Source organism: Marmota marmota, unplaced genomic scaffold, assembly GCF_001458135.2.
Source record: "Marmota marmota marmota unplaced genomic scaffold, marMar, whole genome shotgun sequence".
NCBI classification, from domain to species: Eukaryota; Metazoa; Chordata; class Mammalia; order Rodentia; family Sciuridae; genus Marmota; species Marmota marmota.
Window position 1 is genome coordinate 109,636 of NW_026000254.1, and position 19,918 is coordinate 129,553.

General features: G+C 38.4%; 1 protein-coding gene across 14 annotated transcripts in view; it reads left to right on the plus strand.

Annotated features, from left to right (window-relative positions):
- Kantr (KANTR integral membrane protein) overlaps positions 1–19,918 on the plus strand; it is an 89,641-nt gene that overhangs the window by 25,566 nt on the left and 44,157 nt on the right. For 4 of the 14 annotated variants that reach the window (XM_048796664.1, XM_048796665.1, XM_048796666.1 and 1 more), the window contains one exon: positions 107–1,580. The exons of the other annotated variants lie outside the window; for them this stretch is intronic. In XM_048796664.1, the coding sequence (XP_048652621.1) occupies positions 911–1,141 (231 nt within the window). In that variant the 5' untranslated portion in view covers positions 107–910 and the 3' untranslated portion in view covers positions 1,142–1,580. Of the gene's footprint in view, positions 1–106; positions 1,581–19,918 lie in introns of those variants that run through there. 14 annotated transcript variants of the gene reach the window in all.

The window sequence follows — 19,918 nt, forward strand, 5'->3', positions numbered from 1 at the left end:
ATATATATTGTTAAATTTTCTTATGATAATATGAGTAGATTTCAAAGCCAGTTGATCTCTCTCTTATTTAACTATTGCAAAATAATGATGAAGCTCTTATTTGCAGAACATGCATCATTATTAGAATCATCACCCTGCAGCTAGCTTGGACATCATTAGAAGGGCAACAAACGGATAGAAGTATCTGATATTCGGGAAGACAGAGTTTCAGGGCTTCTACCTGGAGCTACACCCTCCAGAAGCCCCTGCTTGGCCACCCTGCACCCAGCCCCATCCTAACCAGTCACAACTTGGGCTCTGCATGGTGCTTCTTGGAAACTGCAACACAGACTCCTCCAGCAGCTCCACATGTCCCTTGTCCTCAAATGAGCAGAAGACTTCAGAAGCTGGCTACTGAAGAGGCTGTCCAAGTGGTAGATCACCTCCTTGGCCCTGCTTAGCACATTTACCACAGAGCAGTAACTGAAAGCTGGATATTGCTTATTTGTGCTTACCACCTGCAGGGACTACAGAGGGATTTGTCAGACCCCACTTCACTAAGGGCCACTCTCTAAGGATCTCCAGAGAAGGCTAGGATCTCCAGAGAGGTGGTCTTCCTAGGGTCTGCACTGCCTCAGGTCCTACCTGGCTACCTCTAGGGCTGAGGGAACCAGTATCTCTTTACCAGCCTGTAATCCATAAACCAACTGGAAAATTCTGCCTGCTGTTTTTGTTCTTTTGGTATGAAAGAGTTTTAATATACTGCTTCAGTTTCTTAAGTAGTTATAGGACTGTTGAGAATTTCTTTTTCTTCTTGAGTCAATTTTGGTAAAATAGTTTCCTAGGAATTTGTCCATTTTTGTCTACGTTTTTGTATTAATTAGCACACAGTTCCTTTATTTTTTTAGTTCTCTGTATATAATCTGTAGCTATGTCTCCTTTTTCATTGCTAATATTGGTTATTTGTGCCTTCTCACTTTTTTTCTTGATCAATCTCACCAGAGGTTTGTCGATATTATTAGTATTTTCAAAGAACCAGCTTTTGGCTTTGTTGCTTCTCTCTATTGTATCTTTGTTTTCTATTTCTTTAATTTCTGCTCTTATCTTTTTTGATCTCCTTCCTTCCACATTTTTTGGGTTTATTCTGTTATTCTTTTTCTGATTTCTTAAATTGCACATTTGAGCTCATTAATTTTCAATCTTTCTTGTTTACTAATTTGTGCATTTAAGGATGTGAATTTCCCTCCAAATACTGCTTTTCTACAAGTTCAGATATGTAGTATTTTCATTACTGTTCAGTTCTGAGTACATGAACATTTCCATCACCATTACTTCTTTGATCCACGAGCTATAGAAGTGTGTTTTTAAATTCCTTAAATGTTTGGAGATTTAAAATTTTACCTCTTTGTTATTGAAATCTCTCTTAATTGCTTTATGATCAGATGATGTGGTCTGTGTGCTAACAACACTTTGAAATTTATTGAGACTTGTTTTATGACTTAAACAAGTATGCAAACAACAGTTTTTATTGTTTCCTGTGTGCTTTAAAAGAATGTGTGTTCTCCAATTGTTGAATACAGAGTTCTACATATGTCTATTATCAAGTTTGTTAACTATGTCGTTCAAGTATTATTTTTCTAAACTGATCCTTTTGGTCGTGATCGATTAGTAATTGAAAAAGGCATGTTAGTATTGAATGATGATGGTGGATTTGTCAATTTCTCCTTGTGGTTCTCTCTCTTTTTTGTGGCTTATGTATTTTATTAGGAATATACAAATTAATAATTGTTATATATTTCTGGTAAATATGTAACACCCCTCTCTATTCCTAATAATGCATTTTTCCTCAGTCTACTTAATCTTGTATTAATGTAGCAGCACAAACATTTCGTCTTGTTAGGATTTGTGTGGCATATAATCTTCTATCCTTTTAGTGTGGAGCATTTTTGTGTCTTTATGTTTTAATTATATATCTTGGAAACTACATATAGCTGGACATTTTTAAAAAATCAAAATTATTACCTCTGTCTTTTAATTGAATTTGTTTCTACCATCACACTTTCTTATTTCTGTTTTCTACCACCATTTTCTTTAATTGTTATTTTTTAAATGAATCAATTAATTTCTTTATTTTTGCGGTGCTGGGAGCCAAACCCAGAGTCTCACACATACCAGGCAAGCACTCCACCACTGAGGTACATCCCCATTCCCTATCACTGCTTTTTGCATGCTTCATTTTCTCTTTTCTCACCTGCTCTTTTGGTTCTAAGATTTGTTTTCTTACTATATTTTCCCCTCCCTATTGCTTGGATTTCTTTTTCTATTCTTTCTGTGGTTATCCTTGAAATTTTACCATGTGTGTTTAACTTAAACTTCTTTTAAAGTTGAACAGTATTTTAATCCCCTCTTGAAGAATGCAGGAAACTTAGAAACCTTCAATTTTAGTCATTACCCTTCTGACTACATACCATTATTTGCAAATATGTCAGTTTCTTCTTTTTTTTTTGTCCTAACCTCACGATTGTACGTCGTCATCCTCAGTATTATATTACATAGACAGTATTTGTTTGGACTTACATGCATCCATTCTTACATCTCAGACCATCCTTCTAGAATCATTTTCTTTCATTATGAATAGAATTTAAACGTTCTTTTAGCACAAGTCTCTTGGTGTTAAATTTTCCAAATATTTGTTATATGTAAACGACTTTAGTTTATTCTCATTCTTAAAAGATAGTTTTTTACAGTACTTGGAGAGAATATGATCTCGTCCTCTTTTAGGTTTGAAAAGTCTTCTTTGTTGCTGTTAAGAAGTACACTGTTGAGCTAGGAATGTAGCTCAGTGGTAGAGCACTTGCCTAGAATGTGCAAGACCCTGAGCTTAATCTCTAGCACTGCAAAAAAAAAAAGAAGAAGAAGAAAAAGAAGCACACTAGCACACTATCAGTCATCTAAACATATTTAGGTATACGTTTCTTTTCATGTATTATACATACTTTGGAAATGTGTTTCATGGCTCAGTATATTCATGTTTTTTATAGTTTCTGGGAGATTCTCAATCATTATCGCCTCAAATGTTGTCTCTCTTTCATTCTATTTTTTATTTCTCACAATCTAGCCATTCATATTTTGGATCTCCAATCTGTCTTCCATATCTCATAACGTCTCTTTAATATTTTCTGTCTTCTTGTACTTCATTTTGGGCAATTTCTTCAGATATATCCTTTAGATTTTTCTCTTCTGCTATGTCTAATCTGCTATTCAATCTTTCCATTGAGATTTTATTTCAAAAACTATATTTTAATTAGTACAAGATCCATATACTTTACTTTGTAATTGCTTAGTCATCCCTTGTAGTCTCTTATTGTTTATTCACCTTTGTGATTACATCTGTTACTTCTTCAAATATTTTATACAATTTTCATTCAACTAGTAGTCACTGTTTGCATGAGTGTAGTACTGTAAATGTTGTTCGTGTCTAAACCACATAATACATTCTGATTACGTATTCTGTGTTGTATACCTTTTTGTTTTCCTGGGAGCTAATGTTTTGTTTTCTTTTGCCTTAAGTTTTAGTACCTTTTAGAAATTCTTCTCTGAATTATTTTTTAAATCCAAATCAGACATGTCCCTTTTCTGCTTGAAATTCTCCTATGGATTCCCCCTCCCTCAGAACAAGAGCCACAGCCCTTACCATGGCCCAAGTGTACCTACCCAATCTGGTTCCTCTTACCTCTCTGACTTCATCTCTTGTCACTCTCCTCATCACTCATTCTTCTTCAGCCACACTTGTCTTCTTTCTGTTCCTCAAGCATGCTAGGTAACCTCCCTCTGTAGGGCCCTTGTGCTTGCTATTCTCACTGCCTAGAACATCCCTCCTCCCAAATAATCTGATGACTTGCCCAAGTATTTCCATTATGTTCAAATGTCACCTCCCTAGAGAAGTATTTCCTGATCAACATATATAAAACAGCCCCATTCGCCTCCATTTTCTTTCTCCTTACATACTTTGTTATATCTTTCTACGAAGCACTGATCACCACCTGATATACTTTATATTTATTTATTGTGAGTATGTTTGTCTCTTTCCCATAGACTGTAAGCTCCACAAAGCAGGGACTTCTGTTTTGTTCGCTGCTGTATCCCCAGTGCCAAGAAGAGTGCATCGTAATATTTAGTAGACAATAAATATTTGTGGAATAAACTGAATGAATGAATGAGTGAATGACTTTATTAATTAATGTGAAGGAGAGAGAGAAGAGAGAGAGAGAATGAATGAGAATATATATGAGAATGAATATTGCTTTGGGAAGTAGGCTAGGCCTGAAGGACATCCTAAGGAGCTTGGATACCATAGTTCACAAGGTTGGGGGCTGGGAAGAAGGAGTGAGGATAGCTTCTGGGTTATTTTGGGAATCAAGATCTCACTTGGTAATATGATCAAAAAGCCCCATGTTCTCTATGACTGGCCCTACAATCTAGGGCTCCTGAAAGCAGGCCTGCCTCTGTCTCAACCAGCCCTCAAACTCTTACTCAGTGGAAGCCAAAGCCCCAGATTGCATAGGGATCCTAGCTAGCATTCTCCTTTCTTTTGTCCTCTGAGGAACTATTTCTTGGTTCTCAAGCCAAGGGATCACCCATGTTAGACTTTCTATCTATGGTACTTGAGGGGAGGGAATAGTGAAGAAGCTGATAAATCTCTGGTAGATAGTTAAGTGCTGTTATAATGATGAACACTAAGTTTTGGACAAAAAGGACTTTTATCACTGTCCAGGTGGTAATGGTCTCTGGGGTTCTAGCCCTGACTTTGCCCCTAACCCCCTTGGGAACTAGCCTGGCTTCACTGTTACTGCCTGTGCATGACTAGATACTAGTTCTGTTGTCTAACATGTGCCCTATGCCCCATCCCCACATTTTTTGTCACCCGCTAATTTCATCAGAATATCATCAATACAAACAGAGCCTTGTGGCATGCTAGTAGAGACCTCTTTCTTCATGCCAGCATTAGTCATTAGCACACTGGGTTTAACCAGTTCAGTTGAGCAAAATTTGACCACTATGTTTTGGCCTTCTGCTGTACATCAGACACAGAAATAAACCAGGGTGTATTCCCAGATACAGCACCATAATTTCAGGGCAGTATGATCAGTACAGTGGTGGGCATAGTAGACTGTAAAACCCCATAAGGAACACGCAGCCCATCTCAGGAGGCCAGGAAGATTTCTTAGTAGAAATGGCATAGGAAATGAATCTTAAATGATGAGTAGGAGTCTTCTAGTTGATTAATAAGGGGAAGATGGGCTGGGAATGTAGCTCATTGGTACAGTGCTTGCCTGGCATGCACAAAGCCCTGGGTTCAATCCCCAGCATCACAAAAGAAAAAAAAAAATCAAACAAGGGGAGGAGAGGGTGGTCCAGGCAAAAGATACATCATGGCAATGATCCAAAGACAAGAAGCAACATGGTATGTACCAAGCTGCCTCATGTTTCACCCATTTTCCCACAAGACCATCCTAGGAGACTTTGATACACACCAAAATTCAGACATTAAGAGTTTGGGGCTGGAGATGCGGCTCAAGTGGTAGCATGCTCGCCTGGCATGTGCGGGGCACTGGGTTCGATCCTCAGCACCACATAAAAGTAAAATAAAGATGTTGTGTCCACTGAAAACTAAAAAATAAATAGTAAAAAATTCTCTCTCTCAAAAAAAAAAGAGTTTGTACCCTCCCTGATGTGAAAATCTGATAAATATTCATAAAGTTAGTGAAAAGTTGGTCTGACCTGTCTATGAGCTTAATATGACTATAAGTTTCCAGTATTCCTGTTTTCCTTATGTAGATCATGGAGTTTATATGACTAGCTTCTTTTAGAACTCCCCTAGGTTTAGGCTCACTCCTACTGTCCTGGAGGTTATAGAATCTTCCTCAGGCATGTCTTTCTTTTCTTTGGCACCAGGGATTGAACCCAGGGGTGCTTAACCATTGAGCCACATTTCCCAGCCCTTTTTTATATCATATTTAGAGAGAGGGTCTCACTGAGTTGCTTAGGGCCTCACTAAGTTGCTGAAGCTGGCTTTGAACTTTGATCCTCCTGCCTCAGCCTCCTGAGCTGCTGGGATTACAGCTGAGTGCCACCATGCCCAGAAGCCCCATGTTTTTCTGACTCCTGACGCCTGCCATGGAATAGAAACCCTTATCCTTCAGGAAATAGACTGGGCCTTGGTCTTGAGCTTTATTCAGAACCATAATAATCCAGGAGAAGTATGTAGTAGAGTCCAGCAGGCCCTGTTTCAATTTTATTAATTTTTTTGGTACCATGGATTGAACCCAGTGGCACTTTACCGCTAAGCTACATCCCCAGCCCTGTTTATTTTTTATTTTGAGACAGCATCTCACTAAGCTGCTGAGTCTGGACTCAAACTTGCAAATCACCTGCCTCCACCTCCTGAGTTGCTGGGATTACAGGCATGAAGCACCACACCCAGCAAGAACCAGAAACCCTTTGGTATCCAGGGCTGACTTGATAGACGTGAGAACTGCACAGTGGGGCAGGGACCCCACACTTGGTTTAGTACTTCATTGAAGTTCTGCTGTTACATTTTTGGCAATTCTGAGGATCCAACCCAGGGCTTTCCTCGTGTTAGGCAACTGCTCTGCCTCTATGCTACATCCCCAGCCCTCTGGTAGGCCCAGTTTCTAAGCATGGAACTCCTACATCTTGGTTATTTGAATGTAGCTAAGACACCTGCCATCTACCTTGATAGTTGCTGTTGCTGTTAGAGCAGATATACACCTGGCCATTATTTATTGAATACCTACTACTATTGCTATGAAAGGGAGAGCAGTCTAGGATTCAGAGTATGATCTGTAGATCCAGAACAATGTGAATTTGAATTAAAGTTCAACTAGTTATTGATGTGATTTGGATCAAATTTTGTAACACTTTAACCTTAGTAGTTTTAACATTTGTAAAATAAGGTTAATGTACCTACCTCAGAGTTCTTTGTGTGTTATAATAGCACATAACATGCAAGATGGGGCCTTCACAGGCACTAGGCCCCTCCCCACCCTGCCCTCTGGAAAGACTTCCTTCCTCAGCCTCTTCTTCTTTCTATGGCTCTTAAAGAGGACCCCACTTTCCCCTTGAAGTCACAGGGCCACTTTCTTATGGGAACTTCTTGATGGTACATAGCTTTCACATTTGAATTAAACCCAACTTTTTATGTTATATTTAATCTTATTCATTCTGGATTTAGTTTGCTAATAGATTCTTTAGGATTTTTGTGTCTTTGGTCATCTACTGTATTTGTCTGGTCAAAGTTATAGTCATCTCATTTAGTAAATTAATGAGTTTTCTAGAATTGGCTCAAATCATCTAAATTTTCAAATTAATTATATTCTCTTATTTTAAAATTTTTGCTATAACTTTTACATTGTTTATAGTATTCATGCATTTTTTTTCTCTTTTTAGAATTAGTCCCTCCAGAGATGGTTTTGGTAGTTAGCCTTGACATTTTTTTTAAAGTTTGGGCTTTTTGTACCATTATTTTATTTATTTATTTTTATGTGGTTTTGAGAATCGAACCCAGTGCCTTGCACATGCTAGGTGAGCATTCTGCTGCTGAGCCACAACCCCAGCCCCTAGCCTTGACATTTTACCATACAGATTTAACCTGAAATTTAAAGTTAGATATTACCATAATCCCCACCCAAACAATACAAAAAAATTGTAAAACTCTAATGTCTCCTAACTTTCATATTATTGTGTCTACTATTTTAGTTCTTTAAAGGAAGACATTATCACAGAAAATACACATTAACAATATCATTTTATGCAGACAGTGTTTAGTTTTAAATATTTGTTTGCACTTTTATTTCCCCATCTTCTAAACCTCAACCCTAACTTTTGGGGATGAGTTTCCTTCTTGAAATATATACTTTAGAAGCTCCTTTAGTGCAGATCACTTAATAGGAAACTCTCTCAGTCTGGGTTTATCTATAAATTCCCTTTTTAAACTTTATTCTTCTTTAAAGATAGATTTTTTGGGGGAGGGGTACCCAATGCTAAATTACCTCTCTTTCTTCTTAACACTTAGAAGATATGGCACTGTCTTCTAGGTTCCATTATTACTGTTGCAAAGTCTGATGTCAGTAGAAATGGTTTTTGCTAGTGTTCTTTTTTCTTGGGCAGTTTTGAAGATCCTTCTTCGATTATAAGTCAACTCTAAGAACTTTTTTGTTGTTGTCCTCTGAATGTTCCTTTTTATAGTATCTTCATCTTGCTTCATGAATGTAATGTTTTTTTCTTGTCACTCTGAAGATATTAGATGATAATGTCTTTTCTGTGTGTTCTTCTCCCTTCTTAGTTTTAGTTTCCAAATACATATATTTGGCTGTCAGCGGTAGTGAGAAACTCTCACTGATGACAGATTTGGCTGCAGGTACCATAAATACCAAAGGTGTAACATATTAGAGGGAGTTTATATAGATGGTGGGAAGAGGGGCCCCTCTACTAGTATGCAAACAGTAGTCAGTGCCACTGATCTGTCACTTGAGAGCCTTCTAGTGCAGTGGGTTCCAGAGCTAGACTGCCTGGGTTCAAATCCAGATCTGCGACTTCATAGCTAGTCAAGTTACTTAACCTCTATCTTCTTTAGTTTCTTCTTCAATAAAAGTGATGATAATGATAATGCTTACTTCATAGGGTTATTGAAGATAGTAATGAGTTTGTATATAAAAAATGTTTAGAATAGTGCCTGGTACTTAATAAGCACTGTACATATGTTTGATATTATTACCATTATTACTTTGTGTGTGTTTGTGGTGCTGGCAATAGAATCCAGGCCTCATGCATGCTAGTCAAGTGCTCTACCACTGAGCTACATCCTCAGACCTCCATTATTACTTTAGTGCTGAGAGGATTGAAAGGAAAAGAGTTTCTGTGATGTATTGGGGAAAGCAGAGTATATATATCCTGCCCTATGGGTTCCTCCACTATCTTTGAAACAAATGCCATCCACAAAAAGACAAGGTCAGGAGTCTGAAGCTATTATTTGGACACCTTAGGATGTGGTATGTCAAGTTAATTAGGTAGGCAGAATGGAATACGATTCCTCAGTGGAAAATGGGAAGCAGTATTTAATGGTCGGTCCTTCTGTAGAGACAAGCTGTGTTGGATATTTCCTCATTGGAACAGAGAAATACCAAATGGGGAGAACAGTAACAGAGATAATATAGAGTAAGAGGATTTCCTAAAATTTAATAATGCTTTTTTCTTAGGAGCTAACCTGTAGATACTGTGATGATTCTTCAAGTTGGGGATACACCACAGTTAAGGGGAAAGGCTGCTGCCAGGAGTTAATTCATTTTAGAGGTAGGATTAACCACATCAAAAATGCTTTCAAGTCTTTGTTCTAAATACTCTTCTCTAAGTTTAGGGCCTTCTCTAAGTTTGGGGAAAGTCTTACCTCAATCACTGTCCCATACAATCTAGATGATACAAACAGGAGGACTGGGTCATACTGAAAGTAGGTGCCTCATGGGGAAGCAAAATTGAGGAAACATTAGGGTTAAAAGTGAAATTTCATGAGATATAAAATTTTAAACAAAATTTTATCGAATCTAATTATGTATGAAAAAAATAATATACAATGACCAAGTTGTGTTTATCCCGGGAATGAAGGGTTGGTTTAACATTAGAAAATCAATCAATACCGTTCACCATATTAACAAGCTAAAAAAACAAGACTCATGATCATTACAATAAATACAGAAAGAGCATTTGATAGAATCCAACATCTATTCTTGTTTTTAAAAAGCAAAAAAACGAATGAGGGAACTAGGAATAGAAGGGAACTTCTTCAACTTGATGTAGGGTGCCTACCCCAAACCCACAGCTAACATGTTTCATGGTGAATGATTGAATGCTTTCCCCCACATGATCAGGAATAAGACAGGGATGTCCCTTCCTACCACCTCTATTCAACATTGTATTGGAAGTTTTCACCAAGTGATCAGGCAAGAAAAAGAAATAAAGGGATTCAGATTGAAAAGGAAGAAGTAAAACTGTAGGCAACATAATGGTCTATGTAGAAAGTCCAATATAATCTACTGAAAAAAAAAAGAACCTACTAGAACTACTATTAAGATGAAGCATATAGCCAGGCATGGTGGTACACACCTGTAATCCCAGTGGCTCAGGAGGCTTGTGAGTTCAAAGCCAGCATCAGCAATTCAGTGAGGCCCTAAGCAACTCAGTGAGACCCTGTCTCTAAATAAAATACAAAAAGGGCTGAGGATGTAACTCAGTAGTTAAGCACCCCTTGGTTCAATTCTTGGCACCAAAAAAGAGTTGAATAAAACAATTGTCTATCTATTAACTTTACATTACTACAAAGAAGTATACGAGGCAACTAAAACTTTATAAAGAGAAAAGTTTATTTAGCTCAGAGTTCTGAGGATTCCAGTCCAAAATCAGATAAACCCATTTCTTTTGGGCCTCAGATGAGGGTACTGGATGACAATGGTGGGGTACACATGTCAGAGAAAACTACTCACATCATGAACCAGGAAGCAAAGAGAGACAAGACTGGCAGGTCCCCCAATTCCTTTTGCAAGCACATTCCTAGTGACCTAAGGACCTCCCATAAGGTACTACCTCTGAAAGGTTCATAGAACCTTCCAATAACACCACCTTGGTGAGATATACACATGTACCTTAGGGGATACTCATCCAAACCATAGCAATACTATGTACTAGCAATAGATAATTGGGCATAGAAAATTTAAATAATAATAATAATATCTAAAAATTATATATAAATCTGATTGCTTAATTCCAGAAATTTGGACCAGCTGAACAACATGGGAAATCCCATCTCAAAAAAGTGGGGGGATAAATCTGACAAAAGATGTAAAAGACCTGTACACCTGTGTGTTACCTTTCCATAGCTAGACCAAAATACCTGAAGCAATTAGCTTATAAAAAAGAAAAGATTTAATTTGTCTCATGATTCAGTGAGTTCCATTCTAAGATCAGGTGCCCTCCCCATTGCTTTGGGCCCCTGGCAAAGCTGCAAACTGTGGCAGGAGCACATGGCAGAGCAAAATGACTTACATCACAAGCCAGAAACAAAGAGACAAAACCAAGAAGAGATTGGGGTCCCACAATCTCCTTTGAGGATACAGCTCCAATTAAATAAAGACATTCTACATGGCCCCACCTCCCTATAGCGCTACCGGGAAGATCAAGATTTTAACAGGGGACACATCCAAACCATAGAAACCTGTACTGCTGAGAGAAAGGAGCAAAATAGATGGAAAATAGCATACACAGGTCAGAAAACTTAGTATTATTACAATGCCAATTCTTTCCAAATTCATCAATAGATTTGGTATAATCCTTATAAAAATATCAACAGGTATTTTTTGCAGAAATTGACAAGATGATCCTAAAATTCATATGGAAAGGCACTACAGAACTTGGCACAGAGTATAGAAACCCTGTTCAGGGTCCAGCCTTCCCACAATATCAGGACTTATTAGTAGATCCATACAGAGAAGAAAATCAGTGGAGAGGTCTCTATTTGCAGACAGTTCTGCAAAGGATTTGAACAAACAATTTCCTGAAGTGGAAACCCCACTAAAGGCATAAGATGCTGAAATGCATGAGTTATGAGGAAAGTATAAAATAAAAGTACAATGAGATTTCACTTTAGATCTCATAGACAAAATTTTGAAAAGTTGGATCATGCCAAGTCCTATAGTAGGGATATGGGATCCTCATGTACTTCTAGTGATGGTGAAGACTTTGACAGTCAGAGATGAACATGGCGGTACATAGTCAAATTCAGTATCTCCAGGTACCCTCTGAAGAAATTCTCACACAGATCCATAAAGGGTCACGTAGGAGAAAGTTCATTATTGTGTGATTTGCAACAGTGGGAAGTTTGGAGGCCTGCTGTGTGTCCATTAATGGGGGGGGGTACATGGGGACAGTGATGGATGCACTCTGTAGAAGGCCTCTTAGCAGTTGGAGCAAGACTTCACCATGTAGTACTGAGTGAAATGAAACAAACCATGTTACTTAACATTATTCATATAAGTCACAGATACACACATATATACCAAACATACATCTTCAAGAAGTCACACAAACAAAAAGGATATAAGTTAAGCACATTCAAAAGATCCTATGTGGTGTGGGTTAGGGGAGGAATGGGAGTATGGATAATAGGGAATAAATAAAACAAAAAGGAGAGTAAAAGATAAATAGAAAGTAGATACAGTTGGCCCTCTGCATCCACAGGTTTCACATCCAGGTATTCAACTAACTGTGGATAGAAAATGTTTTTAAAAACATCCTATCTTTACTGAATGTGTACAAATTTATTTTCTTGATATTATATTCTGTGAACAATTCAATATAACAACGGTTTACATAGCATTTACATTATACTAGATATTATGGGTAATTTAGAGATGACTTAAGGTGAACGGGAGATGGGCTGGGGAGTGTTGCTCAGTGGTAGAGCACTGGCCTAGCATGTGAGAAGTCTTGGGTTCCATCCCCAGCATGTTAAAAAAAATTAACAAGAAGTTAAGTACTTGGGAGGATATGTGTAGGTTCTATGCAAGTACTATTCCATTTTATGCAAAGAACTTGAGCATCTGTGGATTTGGGAATTCCTAGGAGGTTCTGGAACAAATCCCTTGTAGATTCCAAGCAATAAATGTTTTCCTAGGCCTAGTCACCCATTTCCCTTTGGTAGTTGTCCTTTGGTATCTGTTGTTCAATAAAAAGGAAATAGAAACACATATCTTCTGTTGACCTGAGGCCAGAATGCCCAGGTGGGACTGCCTCAGATGAGTGTCTTAACTAGTCTTGACCCCTCCTCTCAGCACTGTAGTTGCTTGGGACAGGTGTGGACATGATGTCACCTCACAGCAGTTCTATGCTGTGATCTACTGAGGATGGGGGCTGTTCATGGGGAGATTAGAAATGGGAAAGTTTAAAAAAGAAATGGGAAAATCAGAGCAGCCCAGTTCCTGTCTAGTCATAAAGTTACCAGATAACTATTTTTTTCTCTTTTTGGGGATAGCAGGGATTGAACTCAGGGACACTCAACCACTGCACCACATTCCCAGCCCTAGTTTGTATTTTATTTAGAGACAGGGTCTCACTGAATTGCTTAGCACCTCGGTTTTGCTGAAGCTGGTTTTGAACTCATATTCCTCCTGTCTCAGTTTCCCGAGCTGCTGGGATTACAGGTGTGTGCCATGCCCAGCCCAGATGACTAATTTTTGGTCTGCACAGCAGTCCTTCTGGTGTCTGGACTGCATTGAGCCATGGGTTTATTTCATTTCCCTAGACTTACTCTTTTGATTTATTTTTAATGTTTTGGTACTGAGGATTGAACCCAGGGGTACTTTACCACTGAGCTGTATTCTCAGTCCTTTTTTATTTTTTTATATTTTGAAAACAGAGTCTCACTAAGTTGCTGAGGGTCTCACTAAGTTGCCAAGGCTGGCCTAGAACATGTGATGCTCTTGCCTCAGCCTCTCAAGTTACTGTTATTTCAGTATGCACACCCAGCCCTTGACTCACTAATTAGAACTATTAATGCTTATAAATTATACATACTGATGGGTTTCACTGTGAAATTTCCATTCATGTGTATATTGTTTTTTATTATGCCTGGGCTCCTCTTGACTTTATTCTCATATTTCCCTAGAAGTGGCTTGTGTACACTCTTGGGAAATTGAAGCCAGATGATGACCCAGATTCTCTTCAGCTTATCCTCCCCTAGAATTCTTCACCTAATCGTACCAATATTGCCCTTTTCATAACTAGCTAAGATGTGTGCTTGCCATATGTTTTCAAAACAAAACAGTATGTTACTTAGACAAACATACATGGAAGGTAAAATGTTCACAAAAAGCAAGGGAATGAGAATATAAAGGTCAAAATAGTGGTTTCCTCTGGGGCTGTTAAAGGGGCCATGTGAAGGGATCCGTAGGATGCTTCTAAAACACATGCTAGTGTTTTAGAAGCATCCTACGGATGTAGTTCTTAAACTAATTGGTGAGTATGTATTTTATTATACTTCTTTAAATGGTATATATATGTTTTCAGAAACTTTTCTCTATATTGAATGCATAGAAAAACTTAAAAGAAACACAAAGAGGTTTCAAATCCAATTACATTTACACCTAACACAACACACAGAATCAAAGAGAATCATAATAAATATATTAGAATATCTACCCATGGGGGAGGCATGTCTTAGAAATAAGAGTGGAGAATGAAAATAAAATGGAATAAATGAATGAATGGAAAAAGATACAGATTCTACTATTTAAAGATAATATAACAAGACCAGTACAGTAGAGTTTTCCTTTACCTTCTGAGATTCAAAGGAAAAAAATACTATTGAATGTGATGAAGAAACTGGACCCTATTACATAAATCTGCTTGTTCCAAAGCCAAGGTCAAATCACATGAATACTCAAGAGATCATTATAATCAAGCAAATTGTTGCTAGAAAGGATGTCTGAGGTGAAGGATTTTGAGTGCCCCCTAAGTGGTCATTCATCCAAAGTTTTGTCTGTAGATTGTTCCCTACCATTCCTGAAGGATTCCAAATGCAGCTCTTACCCAGCCCCATTCCATAATAAACTAGTGGGAAAGAGAACAAACTTGTATACCTACAAAAGCAAAAAAACAAACCCTGATACCTTAGAAGTACAGTGCATGTTGGGCCCTGTCCTGGAAATCGCTCCTGGAGTTTAAAAACAAAAAACAAAACCTGGTGATTGGTGAAATGAGTGCTTGGGTAAATCTTAACCATCCTCAGACTAGAAGAGAATGATGAGGATTATAGTGAGTCTGCACAGATCACCCCTAGTCACACTGAGCCTCCTTTGAGCTCCAATCATTCTGTCCCTGTCTTTGTTGATGGGCAAATGGAACTTTCCACTCAATCCCGAAGTTGCTTATTCTGTCTTATCTCCCCATATTCAGTTTGTCTCATCAGAGCTGTTGTTTGCTGCAATTTTAGTTGAGATCAGGTCAGTTAGCATTATAAAATGGCTTCCTATTACCATGGGATGTCTCATTTGAGGCATGTGCCTTCCTGATTGGCCCTTTGTGTCTACTAGCATATCAGTTAGAAATGTTCCTTGCAAATTAAACGTAGTAATGTACTGCAGACCAGCTGGAGTATAGCTGGACCTCCCCATGCTCTGTATCACCCTGATCTGGCTCACAGTAGCTTTCTGGATGGGGCCCTTATTGAAGTCCAAGCCAGTTTGGGACAGCTGACCTTAACAAGATGGGGGCAGGCAGCTGCTTAGTACTCCTATTAAAATCAAACTTACACATCATACATTGCTGTCTTCTTGCCCTGGTGCTCACTTTGAAAACTGGTAGAAGAGGGAAAAGAGCCTATTATCTTTCTCAAACAGGGTATCTTTTTTTCCCCACATTTTTTATTGGTGCATTGTAGTTGTACCTGATGGGATTTGTTGTAAAATATTCTTACATGCACACAATATAACATCATAATGTGTCCAAAATCACTCCCCAGTACTTCCCCTTTCCCTTCTCTCCTCCCTCCCTGTGATCCCTTTTCTCTACTGACCTCCCATTGATTTTCCTGAGATTCCCTCCACTTTTATTTTCCTTTTTCCTCTCTGGCTTTCACATATGAGAGAAGACATACAGCCCTTGACCTGAATTTAGCTGTTTCATTTAACATAATGTTCTCAAGTTCCATCCATTTTCCTGCAAAAGAAATAATTTCATTTTCTTTATGGCTAAATAAAACTCCATTTTGTATATATGCTAGATTTACTTTATCCATTCATCCATTGATGGACACCTAGGCTGGTTTCAAAGTTTGGCTATTGTGAATCATGCTGATATAAACATGGGTAGGCATGTATCTCTAGAGTATGCTTACTTTAATTCTTTAGAATAAATATCAAAGAGTGGTTTAGCTGGGTCACACAATGGTTCCATTCCTAGTCTTTTGAAAAACCTCAATACTAATTTTCATAGTGGTTGTACTTACTTACAATCTTACCAACAGTATAAAGGTGTTCCTTTTCCTCCACATCTTCTCTAGCATTTATTATTGTTTGTGTTCTAGATGACTGCCATTCTGACTGGTTTGAAATGAAATCTCAGTGGAGTTTTGATTTGCATTTCCCCAATTGCTAATGCTGTTGAACAGTTTTTCATATATTGGTTGGCCATTTGTGTTTCTTCTTTTGAGAAGTATCTGTTTAATTCATTTGCCCAGTTATTCATTGGGTTACTTGGTATTTTTTTTTTTTTGGTGTTATGTTTTTTGAGTTTTTTATATATTCTGGATATTAATCGTCTGTCAGAAGAGTAAATAGCAAAGATTTTCTTCCATTCTGTAGGTTTTCTCTTCACATTCTTAATTATTTCCTTTGCTGTGCAAAAGCTTTTTAACTTGATGCTATTCAAACTGGCTGTCTTTGCTAACCCAGAGTCTGTGTGGTGGCCAATCTATAGTGGATCTGGAATGTCTCCCAAAGGCCCATGTGTTTACGGACTTGGTTCCCAGCTTGGTGCTGAAGGTGAGGCTTAGTGGGAGATCTGAGGACACCAAGGGCATGTTCTAAAATAGGATATTAAGACCCTGGCACCTCTGCTTCCTCTCTCTTGCTTCCCACCCTCCACAATGAGAGCAGCTTCCTTCACTAGGTCCTCTCACTGACATGCCTCACCACAGGCCTCAAAGTTACAGGGCCAGCCAACCAGCCAGCCAGGACTGAAGCCTCCAAAGCTGCAAACCAAAATAAACCTTTCCTCCTTATAAGTTGATTATTTTGTTAACTATTCTGCAGTAACAGAAAGCTAACTCAAGCCTTATCCTGGTAAGAAAGTCAATAAAGTTTTTTTCTAGGAGCAGACAGGTCTACTACCATGATCAGGATCCATATGACATTAATGAGTATCTGTCACCCCTGTTCTTCCCTGAGTTTTGAACTTACCATCCTCCTCTCCATGAATCTAGTTCAGGCTTCTTAGAGGTTGTCCTGACCAACACTGTTTGTCTCACTACACCCCAGTTACCCAAAACTCTGCTTTCACTTCACCCTCAGGCCTTTAAATTTTTTTTCAGTTGTACATGGACACAATACCTTTATTTTGTTTATTTATTTTTATGTGGTTCTGAGGATCAAACCCAGTGCCTCACATGTGTGAGGCAAGCGCTCTTCCGCTGAGCCGCAACCCCAGCCCCTAAAATTTTTTTTGAGTCAGGGTCTCACTAAAATGTCAAGGCTGACCTTCACCATCAGCACCAGATAATTTGGACTGTCCCTTCCAGATTACACCAACTTTCCCACCCTAAGCAGACAGGCTCTCCAAAGGAATCTCAATTCCTATAACTCTACCTTCAAGAGTATTGGATGAACTGGACACGGTGGTGCACACCTGTAATCCCAGCAGCTTGGGATGCTGAGGCCGGAGGATCACGAGTTCAAAGCCAGCCTCAGCAAAAGTGAGGCGCTAAGCAACTCAGCAAGACCCTGTCTCTCATAAATTACAAAATAGAGCTGGGGATGTGGCTCATTGGTTGAGTATTCCTAAGATCAATCCCTGGTACCCCACCCCACACAAAAGGAGTATTGGATGATTTAGTAGGAGTGTTTGGGGATACAAGATGCTCTTCATTTACTTAGGGACCCACAGCAGCCTCAGGGCTTCTCACTCAAATGTAGGCAGCTCATGGATCAGTATTCAGACCCCACTACCTCTAGGCAATATACTGTTGGTCCTCAATATGCCTCAGTGTCACCTGAGGGCAATTAAGTCTGAGCATATTAGACTCATTATTCCCTTTTCCAACCTGAAATGGAGTTTAGTAATAATGGAACCCATCTACACACATAGTTTAAAATATTAACATAATGCACTAACTTTAACATAAAAGGAATAGATCAATTGCTTTTTTCTGCATTAATTGAGATAAACTTTTCTCCTTTAGACCATTTATATGATAAATTGTATATATGTGTAGTGTGTGTGTGTGTTTCTTTCTCCTTTTTTTATTGTGTGTTATTGGGAATTCAACCCAGGAGCGCTCTACCACTGAGCTACATCCCCGCCCTTTTAAAAATTTTGAGGCAGGGTCTCACTAATATGCCAAGGTTGGCCTCAAATTTACAATCCTCCCGCCTTACCCTCTCAAGTAACTGGGATTATAGGTGTGCACCACTGTGACTGACTGTATTAGTATATTTTTTTCTGTTGAACCATAATATCCCTTATATATGAATACACTATTAGTGTCTATTTTCTAAGTTTTTTTGAAGAGATTTTTGTTTCATAATGAAATGGCTCTAGGATTTTCTTTTCTTGGGTTCTCCTTATCTGGTTTTACTACCTAGGTAACACTAGGTTCAAAAAATGGAATGGATGGGTTTTGTTCTTTTTTTATGTATAAGGTAAGAATGAACTATTCCTTGGAAGTTTGCTGGAACTCTACAAAACCAACTGGGCTTTTCTGTTTCATTAATACTCACTGAACTATTCAAGACCTCCCCCCATTCTTTTGTGCTGCTGGGGATGGAACACAGAGCCTTGTGCATGCTAGGCAAGCACCACTGAGCTACATCCCCAGCCCTAAGATCTCTCTTTTTGTGCCAAAAGAATGTTACATTTTTCTAAGAATTCATATCTTTTTCATCTAGGTTTTCAAATATTGACATATAATTTGTAATCCTGCATTTTTAAAAAAGATCTGTTTTGTCCATAGTTACTACCCTCTTTTCATTCTATATTTTGGGGTTTTGGTCTGTTGTTTGTTTTGTACTGAGGATTGAACCCAGGGTGCTTTGTCACTATACTACATCCTTAGCCCTTTTTACTTTTCATTTGAGACAGGGTCTCATTAAATTGCTGAGGCTAGCCTTGAACTTGTGATTCTCCTGCCTCAGCCTCCTGAGTGGCTGGGATTACAAGCATACATCTTTGTGCTTGGCTACACTCGACTTTTAACTTTTCTCTGTTTTTTTTCTTACCTACTCTTGTCAGAGGTCTGCCTCTCTTATTAGTCTTTTTAAAAAGTCATTTTTATTATTGTTGTTTGTTTTTTATGTGGTGTTGGGGATTGAACTCAGGGCCTTATGCATGCTAAGCAGGTGCTTTACCACTGAGCTATCCCCCTAGCCCCCTCTTATTAGTCTTTTCAAAGAATCAGTTTGGGTTTGTTTAATTTTCACTGTTGTCTTTTGTTCTCTATTTCTGCCTTATCATTTTTATTTCTTGTATATTTAAATTTAGTAATATATACAATGTATTATTGGCAAAGAAAGTTACACCAATAGAACAGCACAGATACAGGCATATGTATATAAAGGAACTTAATATATAACAAGCTATTGGAGAAAGGATAGTCATTTAAGTTGAGGGTATTGCAAAAACTGACTTGTGACATGGAGAACAATAAAACTGGATTTCTACCTTGTACCATGTACAAAAGTGGATTCTAGACACATGTTGGACATAAATGTGAAAGATAAAATTGTAATGTTAATAGGAGAAATTGTAGGAGGATAGCTTTGTGACTTAGGGACTTAGACAAAATTTCAAGACTATGGTAAAAAGATGATTGATTGGATTACATTAAAGCTAAGGATTTGCTGGGTGTGGTGGTGCATACCTGTTTTCCCAGGGACTCAGCAAGCTGAGGCAAGAGGATCGCAATTTCAAAGCTAGCCTTAACAATTTAGCATGCTCTAAGTAACTTAGTGAGACCCTGTGTCAAGATTAAAAATTAAAAAGTAGGGCTGGAGTTGTGTTTCAGTGGTAGAGCGCTTGCCTTGCACATGTGAGGCACTGGGTTCGATCCTCAGTACCACATAAATAAAGTAAAGGTATTGTGTCCATCTACAACTAATAT